Source organism: Mastacembelus armatus, chromosome 21 (genome assembly GCF_900324485.2).
Source record: "Mastacembelus armatus chromosome 21, fMasArm1.2, whole genome shotgun sequence".
NCBI classification, from domain to species: Eukaryota; Metazoa; Chordata; class Actinopteri; order Synbranchiformes; family Mastacembelidae; genus Mastacembelus; species Mastacembelus armatus.
Window position 1 is genome coordinate 11,511,881 of NC_046653.1, and position 25,402 is coordinate 11,537,282.

General features: G+C 39.4%; 1 protein-coding gene across 1 annotated transcript in view; it reads right to left on the bottom strand.

Annotated features, from left to right (window-relative positions):
* The window catches only part of erbb4b (erb-b2 receptor tyrosine kinase 4b), a 267,536-nt gene that overhangs the window by 21,115 nt on the left and 221,019 nt on the right, over positions 1 to 25,402 (bottom strand). The window contains exons 18-20 of the mRNA XM_026295315.1: positions 22,751 to 22,873; positions 21,175 to 21,273; positions 17,064 to 17,249 (exon numbers count right to left, since the gene is read on the bottom strand). Of these exons, the coding sequence (XP_026151100.1) occupies positions 17,064 to 17,249; positions 21,175 to 21,273; positions 22,751 to 22,873 (408 nt within the window). The remainder of the gene's footprint in view (positions 1 to 17,063; positions 17,250 to 21,174; positions 21,274 to 22,750; positions 22,874 to 25,402) is intronic.

Here is a 25,402-nt window from a genome sequence, read left to right on the forward strand (position 1 = left end):
TTTTTTACCACATTTGCACTCCAGCTATGCCATCTGTCTGTTCGTCTGCCTCTCTGTCTCAGATGTAAGGTATTGGCCACATTGCATAGTGTTGCGCACTTGGTTATCACTGACTCACATACTGTAGAACCTGGCTGCAAGACCACAGGGACTGCCAAAATCTGCAGCAAAAACACACAGAGGCTAACAATACAAACACATCAAATTATAGGAGCTATTCGTTCACATCTTTTATTACTGTGTTGACGTGAGACGAGAACAAACAAAGAGGCAAGTTAAACAGAAGAAAAGCTAGAGACATGAAAAGGTGTTACTTTGTGTGTTCGTGTGTGACCCAGATCGCTCGACCTACCCTTGCTTCCTGTCAGTTTACCGCGACAGAGTCACTACTGCCATCCTGCCAGCATACTGGTGTGCCAGGTCCCCACAGGCACCTTTGGGATCAGGTGGCAGATTCATAACATACGCCAACAACATGACCTTGTCCTGGAAGGGTCCACTCAAACTCAGCGATTGGGGGCAACAGGGGCCAATGAGGTGAGAGGGAGTGGAGGAAGAATGAGACACCAGATGGATATGTTAATGTACTTGGCATGGTGGAATCTGCTACTATCTCTCTCTGTTTTGGTTGTTCTCTTTTTCATTCTGACTCTGTTTCACATTCTCTCTTTGCCAGTTGGTATACATAACGGAAAATGTAATTCTGAAAGTGCCATTAGGAACTAGACAACTGGTCATTCTGTATTAGCAGGCTAAGAAGTGCAGCCACCTGATCAGGTTTTGGCTTGTGGCTTCTGTCAGGGTCAGGGTCAGCAATACAGCAGTGGTATTGACTGACAAGGCTTTTAAAGCTGCTTAAAAAAAAATCTTATTTATTGGTAGCTATCAAATAAAATTAAGTTCAAAACTTGTGATTTGAATTTCTGTTCTTTTTTTTGAAAATGTTTAAATCCATTTCTAAAATGGATTTCAGAATGACTTTGTTGACACACCGTTATGAAATATGCACTTCGGACCTTTGATTATGTGTTTTTTGTGAGTCAAAACATGTGAATGCAATGAGACCAGAGGTATTTGCAGATGCAAACATGCTGTGATTGATTTACAAGATTGCCTAGACGTGAAATAATCATTCCATGAAAACTACAGTCATTTAAATTTAAAAGTGCAAATTTATTCATAAAGTGATGATATGAATGTTTACATAGTACTAGCCACAATTAATGGTGAACAAATTATGAAGTGCAAAGCATTTATACAAATTTAAATGCATTCCCTGAAGACAAATGAAAGACAGAAAATGGAATAAAGACACACACACACTATAATGTGGCTGTGTGTACCAACCCCTTTAAGTCAATGATAATATAAAAATGTATTTAAATCAGAAACAGAAAATGGTAAAGGAGTAAGCACAGAGCTGCAATTGTTCTGACTTCTAAAGGAGAGAAGCCATTTTATATTCAATCAACTGTCATTTTGACCAGCAGAAAATGTGTTTAGAGATTTCTCACTCTCCTCTTCTCTCTTTTGTTTTCTTCTCATGCCCTGTGGAATTTGTTTATAAGCTCATAACCGCATACTTTGAGACTTAATTTCAATTACACCCATACATCTCTTAAAAGGTGAAACACACCCACCGGCCCAACTTCTGTAATTTCTTTAGTGAGTTACTAAAATGAAGATGTGTTTTTTAAATGAAATTGAGCTCCGAGCTGCTAATACTGAGATCTTACTGTATATGCGATTCTATTGTGGAGTTATGCCTCTGTGCCCGACATAGAAATATCTTCGGTGTCAGATTTCAGCTATTGTAGCCAGATATGTTGTGTATTATAAAGCTGTCTTGTGCTGTACTGCAAAGGGAAACCTGTAGGACAAAACCCAAGCAGCCCATGCTGACCCATCACACTTGTTGCAGTCACTTGTGTGCTGCCATGGGCACTGTGCTTTGTTAACGAGAAACGAAAAAAAAAAAAAGACCATCATAAGCAGTGTTAGACAGTCACAATACCAGACTGCTGAAAAACAACATCTGGCAGCAGGTCAGATTCAACACTATAGATGGAAAAATTGTGCATAAAGATGAGGCTGTTTTCTGTCTGTTGAAAATGAAACTGTTGATAGTGATATCACTGTGACAACAAAACCGAAATTGCTTTTTAGTTTGTCATAAGAAAACAGAGGCAAATAAACACAATGGCAATTCTATAGGTACTTTTACAGCTGCGTTCGAATAGTTTGCACCAATCAGGTGTTAGTTCTTATTTTTTCAAACTTAACTTTTAATGCCTGAAGTAAAATGAGAAAGAAGAAAACTGCATTCAATTGTAAAAGTCTCATTTATAGGAGTTTGCTCTTTGTGGATTTTGTAAGTTGGTGAAGCTTATGGATTTTCGGTTTTCTGAGGTTTCTGTTACTTTGGTCACTGTGTTCTTTTCACATTGAAGCAAAGTGGTGTGTCAGGTATAATTTACTGTAATGCTATTGGTGAGTTGCTCTCTGGTTTGTCACTATAGTAGTTTCAGAGAATGCTTTTTCGATGAGCTTGCAGGTAAAAGAATCTGTGTTTGCACATATGATGTGTTCACAAGATTAATGCTTGGCGGGAGCTGTACATTACCACTGTTAACGCTAATATTTATTTTCATTCTGTTTATACTTAATCATGAGGGATCCATCTAAACACACAAAAGAAAGAAAACGAGAAAGGAAGATGGAGGGAAAGAGAAAGAGATTTAGAGTGTTAAATAAAATTCCTCTCCTGAGCAGTTCTGGCATCACGACATCCATCCATTATCTGTACCTGCTTATTCCTAACCAGGGTCACAGGGATCTGCTGGAGCCTATCCCAGCTCTCTTTGGGTGAAAGGCAGGGGTCCACCCTGGACAGGTCACCAGTCCATCACAGGGCCACATAGAGACAAACAACCTCACACACTCACACTCACTCCTATGGGCAATTTAGAGTCACCAATCAACCTGACATACATGTTTTTGGACTGTGGGAGGAAACCAGAGTACCTGGAGAAAACCCACACAAGCACAGGGAGAACCTGCAGACTCCACACAGAAAGGCCCCTGCTGGGTTTCAAACCAGGAACCATCTTGCTGTGCGGCAACAGTGCTAAACACTAAGTCACCGTGCTGCCCGCATCGCAACATTTTTTACTAAATTTCTGCCACCAATGTATGTGTCCATATGAGGAATAAAATGCTCCCTGCAGCTGGAGATATAATATTAGAAACAGACAGAAATTGAAATTGATTTAGATGTTTATTCAAAAATTCATTCAATTTGATACATGGAGAAGTAGATTTCAGCCAGTCCCAGTATCAAGGTTAGGAGGTTCAGTGCTTATCAACTTGTAACTTTATGATTTGGTCCTGTGAGTATTGTTGATTCCCAGTAACATTTTAAATGTTGAGATTTGGATAAAAATGAAATGTCACTTAGATGGGTCATTGTACAAACTATTAAATGTACAGTGTATCAGATATATTATCACCTGAATATTGTCATACTGCATTATGATTGTTTTCCATCATTTTACTTGTAGATTTGCTCCTCCTTTGGCTGGGGAAAGTGTATGACCTTTTGGCTTATGAAACTATTTCAAAGCCTCTGCTTTATTTTGAAAATGCATGGTTGTCAATCTAACCTTAAATGAGTTGTGAAAACTTGACATTTCTGTAGAGAATTTATGTTCTGCCAGCAGCACTGTGATGCTACATTTTCTGTAATCACACTGGTACAGCTTGTGAGTCTGGCATACAACGAATGACAGAGGTTATGAGTCAGTTACTGACTAAGGTTGGTGAACATGAGAGACAGCAGCTATTTAGAGGAGGACATGGTTATTCTAATTTCTTCACCTTTCAGAGATGGGACAGTCTTCCTATCTGGTGAGCCATCCGTCTGCTTGTGTTTGAGTGTGGGCAGCCCAGTCTGTTTGTGCTTTCCAGTGAGGAAGTATGTGGAGATTGCCTCGGGTTGTTTGCAAGGGTGTGTGTGTATGTGTGTGTGTATTGAAACACACTGCTGAGACACCTCTCGAGTAAACAGAAAGGTGGGCTTTAATGTGTGTGCATTTTATTTTTAAGCAGTTACAAGATGGTAGTGACAATGTAAATGTTTAACACAGGCAATTAAATGGCAAAAACTGCTATAACAAGAAGGTAAAACAGGTTAAACTCTTTTAGGTTGACGTAAATCCGGGTGAAGAAAATCCTCCTATACAAGAATGCAGCGAAGAGCAATGTGAGCAGTGTAAAACTGAACAAAGTTTTCGAATAAATTATTGATTTTTCTGAAAACAACAGATTTCGGTAGCAGATTGTTGTTTAGCTGTGGTATAAGAATGTGTGTGGGTACAGATCTTTACACCAATCTGTCTGTACAGTATGTTTGAAAAGAAAATGTGCTTATTGGAATAAAGGATAAAAGAATGTTTTATGAATAAAGGCAGAGGCAATTTGGCTTGGTGTAAAAAAATACTTTTTTCTCCAAGCTCTTTCTTTTAACTGATGACAACAAAGGCATGATGAGAGTTTATTTTCTTGGACTGATAGTTCTTGGAGCTTTATAAGCAACAAACAGAAGGTCATAATAAAACTTACTTTTTCCATTTACTATAAAATTGCTGGACTGCAAAGATTTTTTTTTTTTTTTGCTTTATCGTCATTCTTCAATGTTATTTGGAATGTGAGCTTGCTAATTTAGAGTACAAGTAGCCCTGGGGGGTAACAGGTTGAGCAGCCTGTGAACCTGGTCAGTGCTCATGACAGCTTCAGTCAGAGAAGAAAATAACATGCAACTTCCCACCAATCGATACATGGAATAATTGCCACTTTGACCATTATATCATCGTCTTTCAGGTTTGGAGTAATGAACTATAACAGAGGAATGATAATAATGATGATAACCATAATTAGTGGGATAATAACAGGGCAATCACAGAGTGATAGCAGGATACATTAGCTGTAATCTATGATTGATCTTTTGCAAGTCTGGCAGCTTGGTAATCGAGCAAGAGTTCCCTGAACGGGCCGATTTAGACCATGTGAGACCATCTTGTGTGTATGTTTGTTGACGACGTTTATCCCATTTGCAAATATTACACAAACGCTGTAGATGTATTGTTGTTAAGCACCAAACCTAACTTAATTTTGAAACCAATCTAAGAATTTCCTACTGGGATTCTAAGAGCATCTCATGTCAGTGTGATGAAAGTGGCACGGTGATGCAGAGGTTAACACTTGCCTGACAACAGTATAGTTGTAGGTTCAAACCTGAGCAAACCAGGCCTTTCTGTGTGGAGTTTGCATGCTCCCCTTTTGTCTGTGTGGGTTTTCTCCAGTTACTCCGTTTCCTCCCACAGTCCAAAAACATGCAGGTTGGGGTTAGGTTAACTGGTGAGCCTAAATTGAAAGTACATGTAAATGTGAGTGTGAATGTTTATCTGTCTCCATGAGTCAGCCCTGTCATTAACTGGTGATCTGTCCAGTATACACAATGCCTCTAATCCAGGCTCTGCTGGGATAACTCTGGAACCCAAAGCTTCTGAGCAACAGTGCCCCACTAGATGTACAATAGGTTAAGTGAAAACATATTATTAGTAAGGGTAGGAGCATATCAGATCTTTCCTTCCCCCCACCTCTTTTTCTCATCCACGACAGTGTTTACTCAGGTTGCTTTGTTTCCTGGTAGTTCCAGTAAATAATACATACAGTATCTCCCCTAAAACCAAGAGGTCTGTGAAAATGTGCACATCTACATCTATATATTACGATAGCTATTCTGATCTTCCTCCAAGCGTGCCCTTTTGTTTGTGTGCACACAGGTAGTTTCATTGTGTGTATGTAGTTGAAGGTGATTGTGTGGCAAAACTTAGGGAGACAGATAACTGGGAGCTGCTATCAATATTGTAAAGCTTTTTCTTCTGAGCTTTGAGATGTGCAGCTGTGTATGTTTGTAAGAGCAAAAAGGTGTGTGTGAAGTGAAAGACATGCCCGCATCCCGTCGCAGGGTTTTAACAAAAGTCATATTAAAATGAGAGGATCCTGTGTCAGCTAAGATAACAGCTTCAACAATGCCAAACCCTGTGTCCTGATTAGAACAAATAAGTAGCACAGGTTCACTATTCGTTCATTTCTCAGATGATACTGATAGCACAAAACAACCTTGAGCTTTGACAATTCCTTGGGACATTGTGGGAGAATTTGAAAAGAGCTGTGAGCTTTCAAAATCTGCTGTTTTGGCTTTTCGGATGTGTTTGGATTCAAATCTGCACAGGCGGGGTCCACAGGCACACAAGTGTAGAACTGGGTAAGGACAAGTAAAGTGAAAATATAAATAACTTGGTTTCATAATATGACACTATTCAAACACATTTGTATGCTTTCAAGGTCCGACTAAGATAAGCAGACATGAATTAACAAAGTGACAATGTCATTGTGTAGGTTACATTGTCCATCATGGTACTAGAGTATTTTGTAGCCATTTTAACGTAAATTAAAATAACAATATACACATTAACAACAACTGGCAGAGACGCATCACTGTAGAGTTTTGCATCTGTATACTAGTAAAACATATCTGACTGTGGGGGAATAATAAACTATGAAGAAAAAAAAAAACCTCACTAACTTGGATTTCCTTGTTATGCTTCTTGGTGCCATCATTACAAAAAGACATGAAAAAGAAACAGCGAGAAATAGAGTACAGTGCCCCCTGCATGAGTCAGACACCACAGAAAATAACAGATGGTACAGGTCTCAATGCATGACCAAATACCTCGACCTGCACTCAAACAACTACATCATGAGTCCACACCCATTAAGAATTTTATTGCTAATTGCAGTGAACTGGAATATGGAGAGGTTGAGACCATTAAAAGGTTTAATGGCATGTTGGTTGTACTTGACTTTGATTGCTTTTTCCTCACAGTTACCCTCTCTCATCTTCCTAAATGCATTATCACAACACCAAAATGTTTCCTGTAGCTGAATTGGAAGTGTGCTTACATATAGGACTTTATCTAGTGCTACCTGATATTTGTTAGGGCAAAATAGGTCTTAGCAAATAAGAAATATGTCAAGTCATGGTCGCAGATTCAAGAGTATTTTGGTTCCAAACTCCAAAGGCACTAAAATCCCTAACATCCTGCCACAATTGCTGTGACATATACAAACTTCTATGCAAAAATAGGTCAGGCTAATGATTTAAGTAATGACCATATATTACAATCTACAATGTTCCTGTCTTCACATAGAAGGATATTCATAAATATGGATACAATATTTCAAAGCAAATTTGTTAATGCCTCATTACTGTGCACATTTGCAGAAAAGCATCATCAGGTTTGTGATTGGTCAATTGCCACCCAATCTCAACTTAGCCCTAAAGTCAAGCCATAAACCTGAAACAGCCCTTTGAAGGTGAGTCAGAAAGTGAGGACCAGCCAAAATGTCATACCGCTAGTATAAATCTTGAACTGGTCCTCAAAATGTATAGCTATACACATACACACAAACACACAGCTATTGAGTCAGTTCCAAAGAGGCTCGTGAGTAGGCATTGCCAGTGGCAGGCGGCTAATTGAAAGTGAAGTGGATCCAAGCTGTCACAGCGCTGGCCTTCCGCCTACATGGCTAAGAGATGACAAACTATCCACCGGCATTAATACCAGCAGCATAAACACACATACCAAAACTAATGGCTGTAACCTTCCTATATACAGATGCATGCATACAATACATTCAAATACATACTGCAGAGTATGTTATAATATATAAATACACTGTCCAGGAACTCAGACCCTTTCTTGTGTAATACACATAAGTGATGACACAATCAAGAAATGAAAGAGTGCAGCCATGAGCAGCGGTTCTAGAGGCTGAAGACCGAAGGCAGGACATGATAACTTATTTACTGGACCTGTATTCAAAAAAGGCACAGAAACTTTTTCAATAGGCCAAAAGGTTTGAAATGGTCCTAAAATGCTGTAAATAGCCACACTAGACAATTTAATAATATCTATAAACTGATTTTAATCACTGTCAGTGTCAAGAGAGGTGATGGACCCTACTTTGTTTTTGCATTTTTGTTGCCAAATTCATAGTCAAGCAAAATAATCCAAATTTATACTCTTTCATACATCAGATATACAAAACCTCCAAAAAATGTTTTTATAACACTCAAAATGCTAGCTGTAATTGAGCAACCTGTATTGATTAGGTTAGTATTGACTTAGAAAGGTTGGGAAAAAAAATGTGCTGATACAGGCAAATTGCTGATATAGGCAAATTGCTGATATAGGCAAATTGCTGTATTGAACACATTACCTTTGTTTTTATATAGATCAACTGACCAGATTCTTTCATGGCCTGTCATAGCTGCCTAAACAAACAGCATATCCTAGAATATTACAGAAAAAAATCCACAGAAAAGGCTCCCTAAGAGTTGAAATGCCTAGATGCCACACTGAACCTTGTTCTTAACCTCACCATTACAGTGGTACTTACAATAATCAATAACAAAGCACTTGATTGTTTTTCTACTGTACGATTGTTTCTTCAGTGTCTCGCCAGTCTCCTGAATAGATTTTATACTGTACCTTTTCAAATGTAATTTATATTGACTTGTTGAGAGAGCTCACTTCTACAGCCTCTGGGCTACATAATGATGTACACACAAACAACCTGGTTTCCATCATTTCAGAGGATATTACATTCATTCATTACATTCATTTCCGGAAAATGTACCCCAATCACAACATCCCTAGCCCTAACCTAGCCTTAAACCAGGACATGACTCTAAAATGTGATGTTTTTGTCATGGGGACAAGCATCCTGTCCCCATGAGCCATGTTCCCACAAGTAAGTATGTGGTCCCACAGTGTAATACCTTGTAGATAAAACCCCACACATACACACACATACACAAACCCACGCGCACACACACACACACACACACACACACACACCCTCACACACACACACACACACACACACAGACACACACACGCACACACACACACACAGATTTATGTTTGCTGAGATGTGGGGTTCTGTACATCTATCTTCTCAGCGAAATAAATATGAAAACAGAGGGCAAACCTGTTGTGTAATCAGTAGTGAAGGGTGGAAATAAAGGCCAAAGGATTAAAAAAAAGCACTGGATAAAGATGCATCTCAAGACACAGCGTTTTTGCGTTTGGGTTTGAGAAAAGGTTAGGAATTATTGAGAATGTTTGTAATTTGACACTGGCACTGGCACTCAAAAATGAAGAAAATAAAAGAAAACCTGATTTTCATACTTTCTTTTTCTATACATCATATTGTATCTATGATGGTGTGCCTGTTTAAAGACATCACCGTGTGTGTGTGTGTATGTGTTTATTTAAATTCAAGCAATCAAATTATGAGATGTTCAGTTTGCTAATGTTTGCATTTGCCAGTCTGAACTCCTACAAGCCTTCATTTATCTATGAGTGTGTGTGCCTGTCTGGCAGTCACTCATTAGTCGAGACCTGTCTCCCTCAGCTGCCAGTGTCATCCATTGTGTGGGCTGCCTGCAGTCATTCATTTCCTCCACCACCCTACCTGGCCATCCATCTCTGCTGAGCCAGACACTGGTGAAACTACGTCACTGCTGTGTGTGTATGTGTGTGTGTCTGTGTGAGTAAGTAAGACAGAGAATGCATTCCTCTTGGCTTGTTTGTGTGTGTGTGTCTGACTGACAACGTGGCAACCATGAGTCAGTGTGGGTCTGATAGTCTTTGTATACCCTTCTGTCCTTTGCAGTATTTTTTTTATGTCTATTGCCTTGAGGTTTGTGCTTTTGCATTCAAATGACATTCCAGGTGTCCAAGTTCCCCAATGAAAAATCAGAAAAGCTTTTTTAAAAAAAAATTTGACTAATTTCAGGTAAAAAAACAAAAAACTACCATTAACAACACAAGCCCATACATTTGGTGACGTATGTGTTGTGGTGGCAAGGTAGCCTATATATCCTTCTCCTGTCAGCAACGTCTTAGATGTTCAGTGAGTGTCTCCAGAGGGAGGCATTGTACTCCTTCACACTGAGCAATGACTTTCCCCCAACCAGAGGTGAACAATTCAGCATTTTCTGGTGGGTGCCGTGCCCATAAATAATAATAATAATAATAATTTAATTTAATATAAGGGTGGCAAGCAACTGTGTATCACGGGCTCCTGTATGTGATTTTACTGATGAGTTTTTCCTGTCTAAGTTAAAAGCCTGCTAATTAATGGGTAGTGTCTCGTTGGGAAAAAAAAAAACTCTTTCTGGTAAATGTTTGGACATCTATAGATTAAAGGCTTTATTTGGGTGATTTTAAATGATGTGTTATTAAACTTTAAAGGCATATTATTTATTGGCATTACTATGGCTAAAAGGATGACTGCCGTCGAAAGCCTCTTTATTTCTTTTCCACACAAAACTGAGAAGAGGTACGTCTAATAACTCAACTAAAAATGGGTAGAATTTATGTCTTAATCATCAGGCAGATAATGAAGCGTTGGCTGTGCATAATGAAGTATTGCAATACATCTGACGTGTGTCAGCTACAGCCTGCAAAGTTACCCAGTGCATCCTGTATGCCCATTCAACCCGTTCTCTGTCGGATAATGTTTAACAACAGAAACCGCTTTTACTTTCCGCCTAGTACTGGTGTAACAAATATAATGGTATAATATCATATGAGTGGATGAGATTGAAGGTACACTGATCAAATTCCCTGTATTACAAATGGCTTATTACAATTGACAGTAGCTTTTTTTAAGGGAACTTCAGCAACCTGCTATTGTTGATACAGGATAGTGTGCACTTACCTAAGAACAACACCAGAAACAAGTATGACTTCTACCAAAGCAGTGCTCCATTTTGATGAGTATTACAACTGATGAAAACATGCATAAAGTCACTTTGACAAATCAAACATACCTCTGAGACTGATATTTACTCAAAGGGAGCAAGTATTCTGGATGCTAACACTGAATCATGAACGTATTCATGCAGTCACCATATAAAAGCTTCAGAAATAATTAGTTTGGAAAAAAACGAATGACGACATATAGAGTGAAGGGAAAGGCGGCAGGCACATACTTGCTGACACAGGGTTGGTGGCGTCAAAGACTTTGACACCTGTGTTCTGCTCCCCACTCTATGAATTAACATGCAGTCTTGGAGCAGGTGTACTGTCTGGTTGGAATAAAACATCTGAATGTCATTTGAGTGTTTGCTACAAGAGAAAGACAGCTACCAGAAGGGAGAAGAGACAGAAAGGAGAGTGTGGTGAGTACAAATCACTCGCTGTGATGGTTTCGTGTGTCCAGAACCATTATCATTCTATATTTTTAACAAAAGTAAAAAAATAAAAATTGCAGTAATTTCAATTTTTTGGGTAATCACACTGATTCATGGGCAGAGCCTAGTTGCCCTGAAATAGGTGGTGCCCTTGAAAATGTTTGTCCTAGTGGAAGTATTACTCTGGACGTTTTTTTTTTTTTTTTTTTTCACATGATTTTACTCTTGCTGTTACTGGTCAGCAAAAAATCAAACAATGTAGTAGTCAAGTGTAAGTGTGTTTATTTTAAAGTCCTAACAAGTATCAACAAATGAAGCAAATAGGTTTGCCTTACAACACAAGAAAAAAATATGTCAACCTTTTTCAGTATTACAAAGTGTGTACATTCAGTCAAGCAATGCTGTCTTTTTACTGGAATGAGAATGGTGATAACATTTGTACCAACAAAAGTTTGGGAGCCTACACTATATTCTTCGTACATGAATGTTTGGAGGAAGACATGGAAACAAAAATAAGAGAATCACATACTGAAATCTACAAACAGAGAAGTGAGGGAGGGTAGAGAAAAAACAAAATGGCAACAGGAGTGTATGGAGTTTTCACTGGAACCCTAGGGATGGATATAATGAGTTAGAGAGAGGAATGTTTTCCTAGTCTGGTTTATGCAGAGAAATGACCCCTCTAATACACAGTGCAGGGTCCTGTACCACACACATACACATTCACACAATAATACCTGACAGGGATGCAATCCAAAGCAGTAATGTTGAAGAGAGGAGAAGGAAAGATTTGCTGTTGCATTTGCCAAACAAGTTTCACTGTAAAGCCTGATTCGATGAGGTATTGCTATCATGTAGCTGAAGATGTTTAAGATGTTTAAACTGTGGTGTTGTGTTTGATGTGGTTATTACACCTCATTCTGAAATAAGGACGACACCAGGTTCTCCTTCTAAGGTGGTGTGTGTGTCAGGTTCACGTTAAATATTTAACAGGAAAATGAATGGCAGTCATCACTGTTATGCACAACCTGTGTAACTGCAGCTGATACTCTAGCTGTGTCTTTTGGAATCTCTATACTCTATTAGATCAAAAGAAAGAAGGTAGATGTGTCCAGCTTATAACAGGGAGCAGTCCATTTTTATACTAGAACACGAAATATAACTGCAAAAACTTAATTATCACAGCAATATGTTCAATATTTGTCAGCAAGATACTTCATTGTCAGTTGACAATGGCACTAGATTAAAAGCCAGGGGCCCACAAATGTTTGTACAAATTTCATGGCACTCCATCCAATAGCTGATGACATGTGAGTCAGTATGTGACCCATCCTGCCATCCCCAGAGCCACACAGCATGGTTAACATGGCTATAAAAGATGGATTGGCTAGTTACACTCTGATGGCACTATGACACTGCTGCAACATTGTACTGTATGTACAAAAAGTAGAGGACCAGAGACTGGGTAAATCAATGGGAGATTTAAAGCACAAACAATGAGGAGAAAGTGATATTGAAAGTATATAAAGATAAACAGATGAGAAAGAAAATATTTTGTGTCGTCAGAGCCCCTAATGTGTAGTACCGCTGACAAATCAGCTCATTACTATGACTTTCATTGCATATTACTTTATTGATAATATATAACTGTCATGACAGAGAGGTAGGACTCTGGGGATCTTCCCTCAGAGAGTGGACCCCTGTCACTTGCAAGAGCCTTAAGAGCACTGTGGGAGTTCGTGGTTCGTGGGGATCTGCTGGAGCCTATCCCAGCTCTCTTTGGGTGGTATTGGTATTTGCATATCTACAGTACACACACCCTGGGTAAGCAAGTATAATGTAAAACACTTCTTACTACACAACCCTCGGCTTTTCAAGTACAGGTAAATGGAATTAATTTTTGTTCCATTTAACCTGAGTTGTCTGAATCCTCATCAGTATACTAACTGAACACACAGACACACAGTTTCAAATATATATATACAGTGGGTACAGAAAGTATTCAGACCCCTTTAAATTTTTCACTCTTCGTGTCATTGCAGGCATTTGTCAAAATCAAAAAAGTTCATTTTATTTCTCATTAATGTACAGCCATGAGTCTTCTTGGGAGTGATGCAACAAGTTTTTCACACCTGGATTTGGGGATCCTCTGCCATTCTTCCTTGCAGATCCTCTCCAGTTCTGTCAGGTTGGATGGTGAACGTTGGTGGACAGCCATTTTCAGGTCTCTCCAGAGATGCTCAATTAGGTTTAGGTCAGGGCTCTGGCTGGGCCAGTCAAGAACGGTCACAGAGTTGTTCCGAAGCCACTCCTTTGTTATTTTAGCTGTGTGCTTAGGGTCATTGTCCTGTTGAAAGGTGAACCTTCGGCCCAGTCTGAGGTCCTGAGCACTCTGGAAGAGGTTTTCTTCCAGGATATCTCTGTACTTGGCCACATTCATCTTTCCTTCAATTGCAACCAGTCGTCCTGTCCCTGCAGCTGAAAAACACCCCCACAACATGATGCTCCCACCACCATGTTTCACTGTAGGGATTGTATTGGGCAGGTGATGAGCAGTGCCTGGTTTTCTCCACACATACCGCTTAGAATTAACGCCAAAAAGTTCAATCTTGGTCTCATCAGACCAGAGAATCTTATTTCTCATAGTCTGGGAGTCCTTCATGTGTTTTTTGGCAAACTCTATGCAGGCTTTCATGTGTCTTGCACTGAGGAGAGGCTTCCGTCGGGCCACTCTGACATAAAGCCCAGACTGGTGGAGGGCTGCAGTGATAGTTGACTTTGTGGAACTTTCTCCCATCTCCCTACTGCATCTCTGGAGCTCAGCCACAGTGATCTTTGGGTTCTTCTTTACCTCTCTCACCAAGGCTCTTCTCCCACGATTGCTCAGTTTGGCTGGACGGCCAGGTCTAGGAAGAGTTCTGGTCGTCCCAAACTTTTTCCATTTGAGGATTATGGAGGCCACTGTGCTCTTAGGAACCTTGGGTGCTGCAGAAATTCTTTTGTAACCTTGGCCAGATCTGTGCCTTGCCACAATTCTGTCTCTGAGCTCCTTGGGCAGTTCCTTCGACCTCATGATTCTCATTTGCTCTGACATGCACTGTGAGCTGTAAGGTCTTATATAGACAGGTGTGTGCCTTTCCTAATCAAGTCCAATCAGTTTAATTAAACACAGCTGGACTCCAATGAAGGAGCAGAACCATCTCAAGGAGGATCAGAAGAAATGGACAGCATGTGAGTTAAGTATGAGTGTCACTACAAAGGGTCTGAATACTTATGACCATGTGATATTTCAGTTTTTCTTTTTTAATAAATTTGCAAAAATTTCTACATTTCTGTTTTTTTCTGTCAAGATGGGGTGCTGAGTGTACATTAATGAGAAATAAAAGGAACTTTTTTGATTTTGGCAAATGGCTGCAATGACACAAAGAGTGAAAAATTTAAAGGGGTCTGAATACTTTCCGTACCCACTGTATATATATATATATATATATATATATATCATCATTTGTTGTCTCATATGTGTGTGTGTGTGTGTGTGCGTGTGTGTAAATATGTGACTACAGATCCATTTTCTAAAGTTTTACTCCAACTAAAGCAATAAACTAAGTATTCAGAATGATCCATCCATTTTATATCATTTTCTATACCCACTTATTCCTATTTAGGGTCACAGGGATCAGCTGGAGCCTATCCCATCTCTCTTTGGGTGAATCAATCAATCTGACATACATGTTTTTGGACTGTGGGAGGAAACCAGAGTACCTGGAGAAAACCCACACAAGCACAGGGAGAACATTCTTGTTATGAGGCAACAGTGCGAACCACTCATCCACCGTGCTGCCTGTAGATACACAGATTAAATATTTTCCAGAAAATATGTTCAGACTGAACACTGCAAGTAGAAACGTTGATGGTGTTAGGCCAGACATCCCAGTTCACCTTGCAGGCATTATTCAGACAAGTGTATTGTGTAGGACATTTTATGTTTGCATATGGATGATACCATGTGTTGGCACCTTATTAACGATGGCTCCCAGTGGCTGTTTATGTCCTTCGGAGTTGTAGCCAATTATTGAAAACTTTAAACATTACACACTTGAGACACACAGTAACACCGGTAAATAAATCATCACATTTACCCTTTATGAATTATACATTTCTCCATGTTGACAACTGTTCACAGCAGGCTTTTACGGTATGTGTCCGTGTGCATATTGCCAATTGCCATAGTGTTTCTACAAAATAATTTATGTCATTAATTGCACACCATAAAAATAATTGTGTTACACAGCTTGGGAAGCTTGTTAGTGTTACAAGACTTAGTGTATACCCTGATCGCCTTTGGTGTTAAAAAAGGCACTTTATGTGGAATGTAACAGTCCAATAGTTAAAATGACGGTTTAATGACAGATGGATATTTCCACAGAAGCTCACTGGAGTACTGCCTGCCTCTGATTTAGCCAAAAATGGCTACAAAGATATTTGTCTGAGATATTAAATCTTGGACTGCAGCAGTTTCTTAGTCTTTTTCATTTTACTTCTGCTTCTCATGAATTTTTTAACCCATTACACTCTCTGCAAGTTTTTTATCTATCAAATGTAGCATGTGTGGTGACAAAAATGATTACATTATATATAAAGTGGTATACTACTTGTTGCTATATTGTGACAAAAAAATGATGGTGATTTGTGAGTCTGTCATTGTTTATCTACACACTACAGATACGTGGACACAGTTCAGGGAGACCCTTGCTTGGTATAGCTGTTGTGTATTAATATTGACAACTAGATTAAACACATTAAAATGCACTCCTACATCTATGATCCTGTAACACTGAGTTCCCTGCACTCAATACTTCACCTGTCCAAAGTCAAGCAAAGCCTTGAATTATTTACTCAAGTTCTCCAGAGAGGCTTAGAAGGGGCACCACTGTCTGCTGTTCAGTTCTCCGCACACACCAGTACAGATGCACAGACACTTTATTAAATCTCGAATCCTTGTCTCTGGCAATCAGCCATTGACTATAGCCAAACAAACAAAGCAATGCACTAATTCACTTGGCCTCTATTAGCTGTGACATGTTATAAAATGGTGCAGTGTCTGTTCAGTAGGGTGAGCATGTAATCAAAAGCAAACACAAATGTCCATACGGTAAAATTTCATAAGGGGAGACGATGCATAATAACTTGTGACAGCATGGCTCAAATATGGGTGAGAGAAATTCAAAGAAACGTAAAATAGATGGTAATGAAAAGAACTTTCTCATTACTAACCAAGGCAAGACAAAGATGGGATGAAAAAAAAGGAGAAAGTTTTAATCTTGTGAAATTTGCCAAATACCAATAAAGAATTACAATCTAATCAGGAAATATAAAGCTTTGGATCAGTGCTCTGCAGTAGAGCTCCATGTAGGGTTCAATGGCTCTCCAACTGTCCAAATCACATATTATTCATTTCTGTAATTGCTTCAACAGGCAAGGCAGCAGAAAAAAGCAACAATCAGTGAAAATGATCCACTGATAAACCAGCTGCTTAGATACCACAGTTACCTATCACTTCTTACTAATCTGCCATCCCACAGGGCTGCACATACCAACCGATGCCAACCAGCTAAATGCCAAGCAACTAAACAAAATGACCAGTGAGTTTGCTAACAAATTAAGTCAACAACATCAAACAAACAAGCACAGTCTGTAAGACAACTAATGAAGCAACGTTTTCCAGCCTTACCTTTGCAATCTGGACACACCAATTGAGCAACAGCTGGGATCCGATATGGTCCTTGTGCTCATGCACATAGTCGAGCAAACACCCATGAGGCATCAGTTGCGTGACCAGCTGGATGGTGGGACTCAGACAGACGCCCAGCAGGCGAGCCAGGTGGGGGTGCTCCATACTAGCCATGATAAGGGCCTCCTGAATAAGACAGATATACACTCAGGCATGTGGGGAAAAGGAGGGGTGGCTGACATTTATAACCAGATTCTACTAAGGTGTTTACTTTAGGCATCAGCCAACTGTTTTAGCTAAACACAAATTGTATTATGGTTTTCAACTTGACATTATGCTCCAAATGGAGGAAGCACTGTGGATTTTTTTCATTTGCTTGCAGAGAATATCCCACTCATTATTTGAGCTAATCTGTATATGGACACTTGATATCCTTTTTTTGGCATCTCTATCAATTACATTGTCATAAAGTAGGATGTGTTTCCATTTCAAAACATCAACTAACTATGTGCAGATGTAAACACATGTTGTAGTGTGAAAAGGAATAATCTCAGACCAAAGCTTCAAAGACTCAGCACAGTGATACAGAGTCCATAATGTTTACAAGTGTAGGCTGAACTGTCAAAGATCATAGCACCAGTTATTCTGTTTAAGGCTGAAGTTTGTCTTAAAGCAAGCAGCAAGGTTCCACTAAGTAAGAAACTGATTTTTATTCAAAACCTCAACATCAAAGTGACTAGCTGCTTCACAAAGCTGTTGACATTCTTTGTAGTAACTATAAATGTAGTAAATACACCAAAGTGAGATTATAAATCATGATCCTGTGTCCTGTAATACAACAAAAAGTAGGAGCTGTTTCCTTTCAGTGGCGTAATGTGCCAAGTTTGGCTTTATATGCTGCTAATATAGAATATACCACTATATAGAAAATATGGACATATTAAGAAGTGCAGTACATTATGTATAGAGCTTGGAATTCATAGAACAGAAACTCCAACCTAAAATGACACAAAAATGCAACTTATCTTACTCTGTATAACTACCCTACACATGTGAACACGTATTGTGACTACAAAGATTATGGATTAATGTGACAGTTCCCCATAAAATGGATAGCTGTGGAGCAATAATTCATTACACAGATGAAGGTGGCGTACGTGTCTATGTGCTAAGGAGAGAAAAATACAGTGTGTAGAGCTCAACTAAACATAGAGACACAACTATAACACAGTGTAGCTTGCATAACCAGATTTCTGCTCAAGTGCTGAAGATGTTTGATGATGGCAATAGATACAGGGAATATGATGGTACAAAGTCTGAGAAAACTGCCAGTTGACTGTGTGGGCAGGATCCCTTTAAAGTAAATATATACTGCTCCAGTGTTTATCAGTCGCTGTGAAGTGGTATCCTGAGATGTCTTTACTCTGGTGTTTATGGAGGTCCTTAAATTAGGGCTGGAGGATTTAAATTATATAGATTAAAATCTGCAAGCCAAGGTCTATGAATGAATGAACCCAATTCCAGATAGTCCTGTAGTGCATTTTTAGTTTCATACATTTAAATAAACTATTGGTATTTGCATATCTACAGTACACACACCCTGGGTAAGCAAGTATAATGTAAAACACTTCTTACTACACAACCCTCGGCTTTTCAAGTACAGGTAAATGGAATTAATTTTTGTTCCATTTAACCTGAGTTGTCTGAATCCTCATCAGTATACTAACTGAACATACAGACACACAGTTTCAAATATATATATATATCATCATTTGTTGTCTCATATGTGTGTGTGTGTGTGTGTGTGTGTAAATATGTGACTACAGATCCATTTTCTAAAGTTTTACTCCAACTAAAGCAATAAACTAAGTATTCAGAATGATCCATCCATTTTATATCATTTTCTATACCCACTTATTCCTATTTAGGGTCACAGGGATCAGCTGGAGCCTATCCCAGCTCTCTTTGGGTGGAAGGCAGGGGTACACCCTGGACAGGTCACCAGTCCATCACAGGGCCACATAGAGACAAACAACCTCACACACTCACACTCACTCCTACATATTCAGAATGATATGATTAAAGAAAAATTTGTAAATTGCAACACTGCATGAAACTACAATTTACTCAAAATAGTAAAGATATAGTCTTGGTTAGCACTGTTGCCTCACAGCAAGAAGGTCGTGGGTTCGCATCCCGGCCTTTCTGTGTGGAGTCTGCATGTTCTCCCTGTGCTTGTGTGGGTTTTCTCCAGGTACTCTGGTTTCCTCCCACAGTCCAAAAACATGTATGTCAGATTGATTGGTGACTCTAAATTGCCCATAGGAGTGAGTGTGAGTGTGTGAGGTAGTTTGTCTCTATGTGGCCCTGTGATGGACTGGTGACTTGTCCAGGGTGTACCCCTGCCTTCCACCTGAGAGAGACCTGGGATAGGCTCCAGCAGATCCCCGTGACCCTGAGCCAGGAAAAGCGGGTATAGAAAATGGATGGATGGATGGATAGTCTTGGCAATCAATTCTGATACAAAAAAAAGTTTTCTATTGTAGCTGAAAATGTGTTGAATGCAGTCTGTTTGATACTAATAGAGAATAACAACTGAGCAGAACATTAAGGAAATGAATAAAATATTCTTTTTTTCATACACAGGAAAATGCATTATTGAGTGTATTTTCCAAAGCTATTCAATGACATTCTTCAAACAGTCAGTGACAGGCGAGTGCGGCCTGCAGCTCCAGCTCAAAGATAAAGTAAAGTCAGAATTCCCAGTATACCTGGGAAAATGTGGACAGATAAAGTAAATGAATGGTACTCGCTTCTCCCTCTGTAACTACCACTGATGTTTCCTGGATCAAAAACACAGTAGTCACTGGTAGAAGACTGTGGAACAGCATGAACGTGGACAATCAATATGGAACTCAAAATAATTTCAATGTGTGACACGTAAAACTATATGCTTGACTGTATCATTCATTTTAATTACGTTCTCACAAAACTGCATTCCTGCTGTTTTCTTTTAGTAGTCAGTTACATACAGTACATTTTACTTAACAGTAGGATACTTTGGAAATTATCACCAGTAATGTAGTCTGATTTGTAAGTGCTATTACATTAAAAAACACTGCATTGTCTGTGTAAGACCTCCATCAAAAATGGAAGATTTTTCCTCTTTTATCTCACAAAACCTATAATGATGCTCAGCATAAATAAGAATAATTTGCCATGAATGCACATTCTGTCACACAATTCATCTTAGACAGTGTTGAATGGAGTTTGGGGATGAAAGGCAGAGATATGCATATCAGGTGATATAGCTTGTTTTTTTAAGGGTATGAATTTATAGCTTTACCCTTCCATACACAGTGAAACTATATATCACCCTCTTGTCTGTCTATATGTTGTTCTTCATTGCTGATATCTGGTTTTCTGATTGTCAGACAAGCCCCGAAAGCATATAGAACATAAAACTACACATAGGATATTCATCAAAGACAGTCTTTTAAAAATAGAAGTGCTAACACTCCAAAAACTCTTCCTCTTAGACTGTCAAACTAAGTGCAATACATAAGTGCAATTGGGTCGCTTTCTGTGTGTGTGTCTGCATGTGTATGTGCGTTGATGGGGCTTATTTCATCTGCATTGCATCATCATAGGGTAATAATTTTGATTTTTTCAGTTTTCCTTTTGAAATGAGCTGGGTTGTGAATGTTTTATAAATGGGGCCTTGTGCGCTGCGCTGGTGTGCTGGGAGTCTGTGGCATGGTGTGTATGCTGGTGTATGCAGGGTTTCTAGGGCCCCTGATGGAGTTCACAGGGGTATAAGCTTATTTCTTAATAGCTTCATTTCATCAGTAGAGCTAATGCGTAATTTGTGTTTTCCTTTAAAATCATCGAAGAGTAGCTTTAGTGTTCTGCTGTTCAGTCATATGCCAACACTTACTGATACTGTAAGTACAGTATATGTTATATCTGTGGGACTGGCTTGATGAAACACTGTTTTAAGTTTATGTAAAAAACAACTGCCGGCTTTAAGACAATATAAAACTAGCAACAGAAACTGGAATTTATTGTTGTTTTTTTATACTTCTTTGTTTTCAGTTATCAAAATACTCACGTCCATAAACTCCACATTAGCCTTGGGTCCAGTGGCCTCATTCAGGATTTTAATGGCTACAGGAATTTTAACTGTCTCTCCTTCCGGGACCCAAATACCCTAAAGGAACACAGACAGGCAAAGAGATGATAAGGCAGTACATTGAATGCAAAGTCACAAAACACTCAATGAGCAGTATTTCATTAAAACTAAGGAATAAGTTTGAAAAAAAGGAGGAATCTCAACAAAATTTTCAGGTATAAAGTTTTGAGTCAGGACAGAAATCAAGTGCTTTTCAACTTTTTCAAAATGATCAGACGTCTTCCACCTTTGTTCAGACCTAACACGTCTACTCACTGTGTTAACTGTTAAAGTACCTGTCCTCTAAAAGTTGCAATACAATTTTTACTTTGTAATACAAAGTTTAAATACAATTTTTATCTGCACTCTGTGTACATAACTATAATTTACCACCATGATTTATTTTTCTTTAAATGAACTGCACTGAGGTCCATAACTACACAAAACAAACAAACAAACAAACAGATAAAACAGACATTTGGGGCCTCAGTTTCTTTGCTCTTTGCAGAGGATGTGGTTCTGTTTTGTTCTGTTTCAAAACTTGGGATATTTGCACTCAAAAGGAGCTGGATGAAATTTTTTGAGCATCTGATCAGCTAATCATACCCAACAAGTAGAACAAACTCTACAGGGTCCCTTTAATTGTGCCACATTGTATTAAATATGGACTGCTCCAGGTGAATGAAAGTTTAAAAAGAGCTTCAATGTGTCTGAACTGCAACATTAGCGATGACCTCACAAAAGTGCCCAAAATAATAAGGTAGAAGCAGCTAAATTTCAGGCTACTGAAATGAGGTTTTGCTGCTGACTGTCTTGGAGGAGCATCACACCACTGTTCCTTAACATGGAGAGGATCCAGGGGAGGACATTAAAGAAGTTCTGTGATATCTCAAGACCACCAAGGAAAACTATCTGGATCCCAGGGGTCACTCATGAGACGCTCAGTGGACCATCCATTATTACAAGCTCACTGAGGATTAAGGCTTTCCCAGTGGACTGTGCAAGATGTTTCTTGACACAGTTCTGGGATGTCTGAACCAGAAATCTGCCATAATATGAACAAATGAATACTTGAAATGAAGGATGATGATTTCTGCAAGAGAATCTGTTCTTTCTGATTTGAGTGCTCAGTTTTTTCTGATTTCTCTACATCTTCCAAACTCATTATCACACTGGTAGCGACACTGGTAGTGACCCTAGCTATTATTTCACCCCTCGGGATGATATTGTCTGCTAAATTAACTTTTCTGCTAAAATTTGTTTCATTCACCACTGCCAGTCTACCATTATTAATTGTCCTGCAATCAGTCTCTCACCTTCCTTTTTTGGTTCGGGAGTATATTTGTTTATTTGGTCAAGTATCAACTGAAACACATGCAGGTTGTTACTCCCTCCCTCCCTCCATCCCTCCCTCCCTCCATCCATCGATCCATCCTCTATACCAGCTTATTCCTTAACCAGCGTCCCGGGGATCTGCTGGAGCCCATTGTTGTTATCGTTTTTGTGTTTGTGTTACCTTGTAAACAGTCCCAAAGGCCCCAGAGCCAAGGATCTTGACCCGTTTGAGTTCTGTCTCTTTCAGGATGCGAAGCTGGGCTTGGTTGGGTGCAGTTCCACTGGGGGTTAAAGGTTCTACCAGCTAAAAACACAAGTAAGAAGTTAGTCAATCAGTGGGTAATGCAGCCCAAACCCTATAACACAAAATCCTAACAATAAAATAAATTTTCACACAGCCCCTCTCCTGTACACACAGTACGTACAGCAAGAAGCCATAATTCCATAATTTATCATACAAAAATACAAGTGTTGAAATATCAGACATTACTTATACCTACAAGCAATTACTGCATATGTACTTGGGAACACAAAACATATTCATGTTCAAATGCATATGCATATCATTCATATTGTAATTTTTGTTGCCATGTTTAATTAAAGTTGTAATTACTTTTAAACCTGTTTTATCGCTTGCTTTGCTGGCAAATACCTTGTCTTAACTAGTAGTTACAGTCTCTGTCCAGTAGTTATGAAGACAGCAGGGCTACGATGACATTTTTCCAACAAGCCAAATCCAAACCCTGGAGTGCCATTAGCATTTCAGTATCACGAGTGAGAGATTTAATACGTTAGCAAAAGAAGGGGATGGAGCTAGGTGGACAAAGAGTGAGAGAAAGATGGAGGGAGGTGGATAATTGTGGAGCCTGAAAAGGAGTTGACACTTTTGTTGTCTCATTATTGCTCAAGTGGAGGAACGAACAGATGAAATAGCGAGCCAGAGAGAAAGATTATATGTGGAGAGGGAGGGAGGAAAAAGTGGAGTGGGAGAGGAACTGTGGCAGAAACAACAACAAGACAGCGATGGAGAAGTGAGCAGCTGAATTAGTCAGAAAGCATAAAAGAGGGAGCAATATAAGGAGAATTAGGAAAAGAGTGGAAGATTAGAGAGGGAGGGAGGGCAGAAGGAGGAAAACAGAGAGAGACTGTAAATCAGCCTGGCTGTGTTCTGCAGCTTCTGTCCCAGCGGCTCATGGTTACCATTTGATTAAAAACAATAGACATTCTTCATTTAAATGGAATAACAAATCGGTTTTTGCAGGTGGGGGGCGCACACACACACACACACACACACACACACACACACACGCACGCACACACACACACACAATACAGATGTCTTAAAAATGAGCCATCCATACACACACACACACACACACACACACTACAATATGCTATTTCAGTGTATTGGGAACTGTCCAGCTTTACTGCTGCTGAAGATGTTGATGCTCTATAGTAGCACTAGGGCACCAGATTAGAGCTGTCCACCTTCTCACTCTACAACGCAGTGCTGAAACCAAACCTAAAAATGTGTGCTCTGTTTACTATGCTGCTGTATAAACACATCTCATAATACCTGAGAACAGAATGTCCTTAAAAAAAAAACATAATACATTTTCACTTTTAAAAGGTGATGACAAGATCTACTGACTCTTTAGTAATTCTACCATAACTTTGATGGCATATTTAGGTTGCCTGCATTTTCATTGTAGTGAAAGCACGAATGGTTTAATTGATGAATGTGGCCCACATTGAATGCATATGTCTTTCAGTTTTGATAAGGATCTCCATGGAGGTTTTCATAAAAATGTAAAACATCTAAGACTGTTAAAGTAGAATTCTCTTCTTTGCACTAGAGAATACATACACAAAGTATAGTTTCATTCAGAGCATTTTTTCCCCCAAACGTAGCTTCTGCCACTTCTTTCTGAACAGTTGATAACAGCACTGGCCTGTAAGCATAACTGTATGATTTGTAAGTGGAAATATATGTATTTTTTAATTACATACAGTACTGTGCAAAAGTTTTAGCAAGTTTAGATCTTTTAGATTCTCATCACACAACACCATCAGGTGTCTGACTGATCCCAGGTTCATGGTGCATCCCACTGTGCAGGACATCAAGCCCATAAAGTACCCATTACAGTTCATGAAGAACTATTTTCAGGGGCAAGAACAACCAGGAGTCCTACAGCAGACCCCCACAGAGCCTGGATTTGGGCAGTGTGGAGTCAGTCTGGGATCAAATGCAGAGACAGAAGCACTGGAACAGTCCAAGTCTACAGAAGAACTGCAGCAGCTTCTCCAAGGTGCTGCAAAGCACCAGGAGAAATACTGATTAGATTTAGGTTTGGTTCCCTTTACTGCTCTTTGTATGAAGTTAATTGAGTAGTATTCCATTGCTTGGGGCCATCTTCCTGATGTACTCATGGATCTTGGCTGTTTCATCTTGGATGGTGGCTCTGACGCTCACCAGTCCTCGGCCTCCTTCCTTCCTCTTAGTGTACAGTCTCAGGATGCCGGATTTGGGGTGAAGTCCTCCATGCATTATGAGGAGCTTCCTTGTCTTGACATCAGTGGCTTCTATGTCCTCTTTTGGCCAGCTTATTATGCCAGCGGGGTATCTGATGACCGGCAGGGTGTAGGTGTTGATGGCTTGGACCTTGTTTCTCCCATTTAGACTTCTTAGGACTTGCCTTACTCTCTGTAGATATTTGGCTGTGGCGGCTTTCCTTGCGGCTTCTTCTTGGTTCCCATTTGCCTGTGGGATTCGAAGGTACTTGTAGCGTCCCTCAACATCCGCTATGCTGCCTTATATATATATATATATATA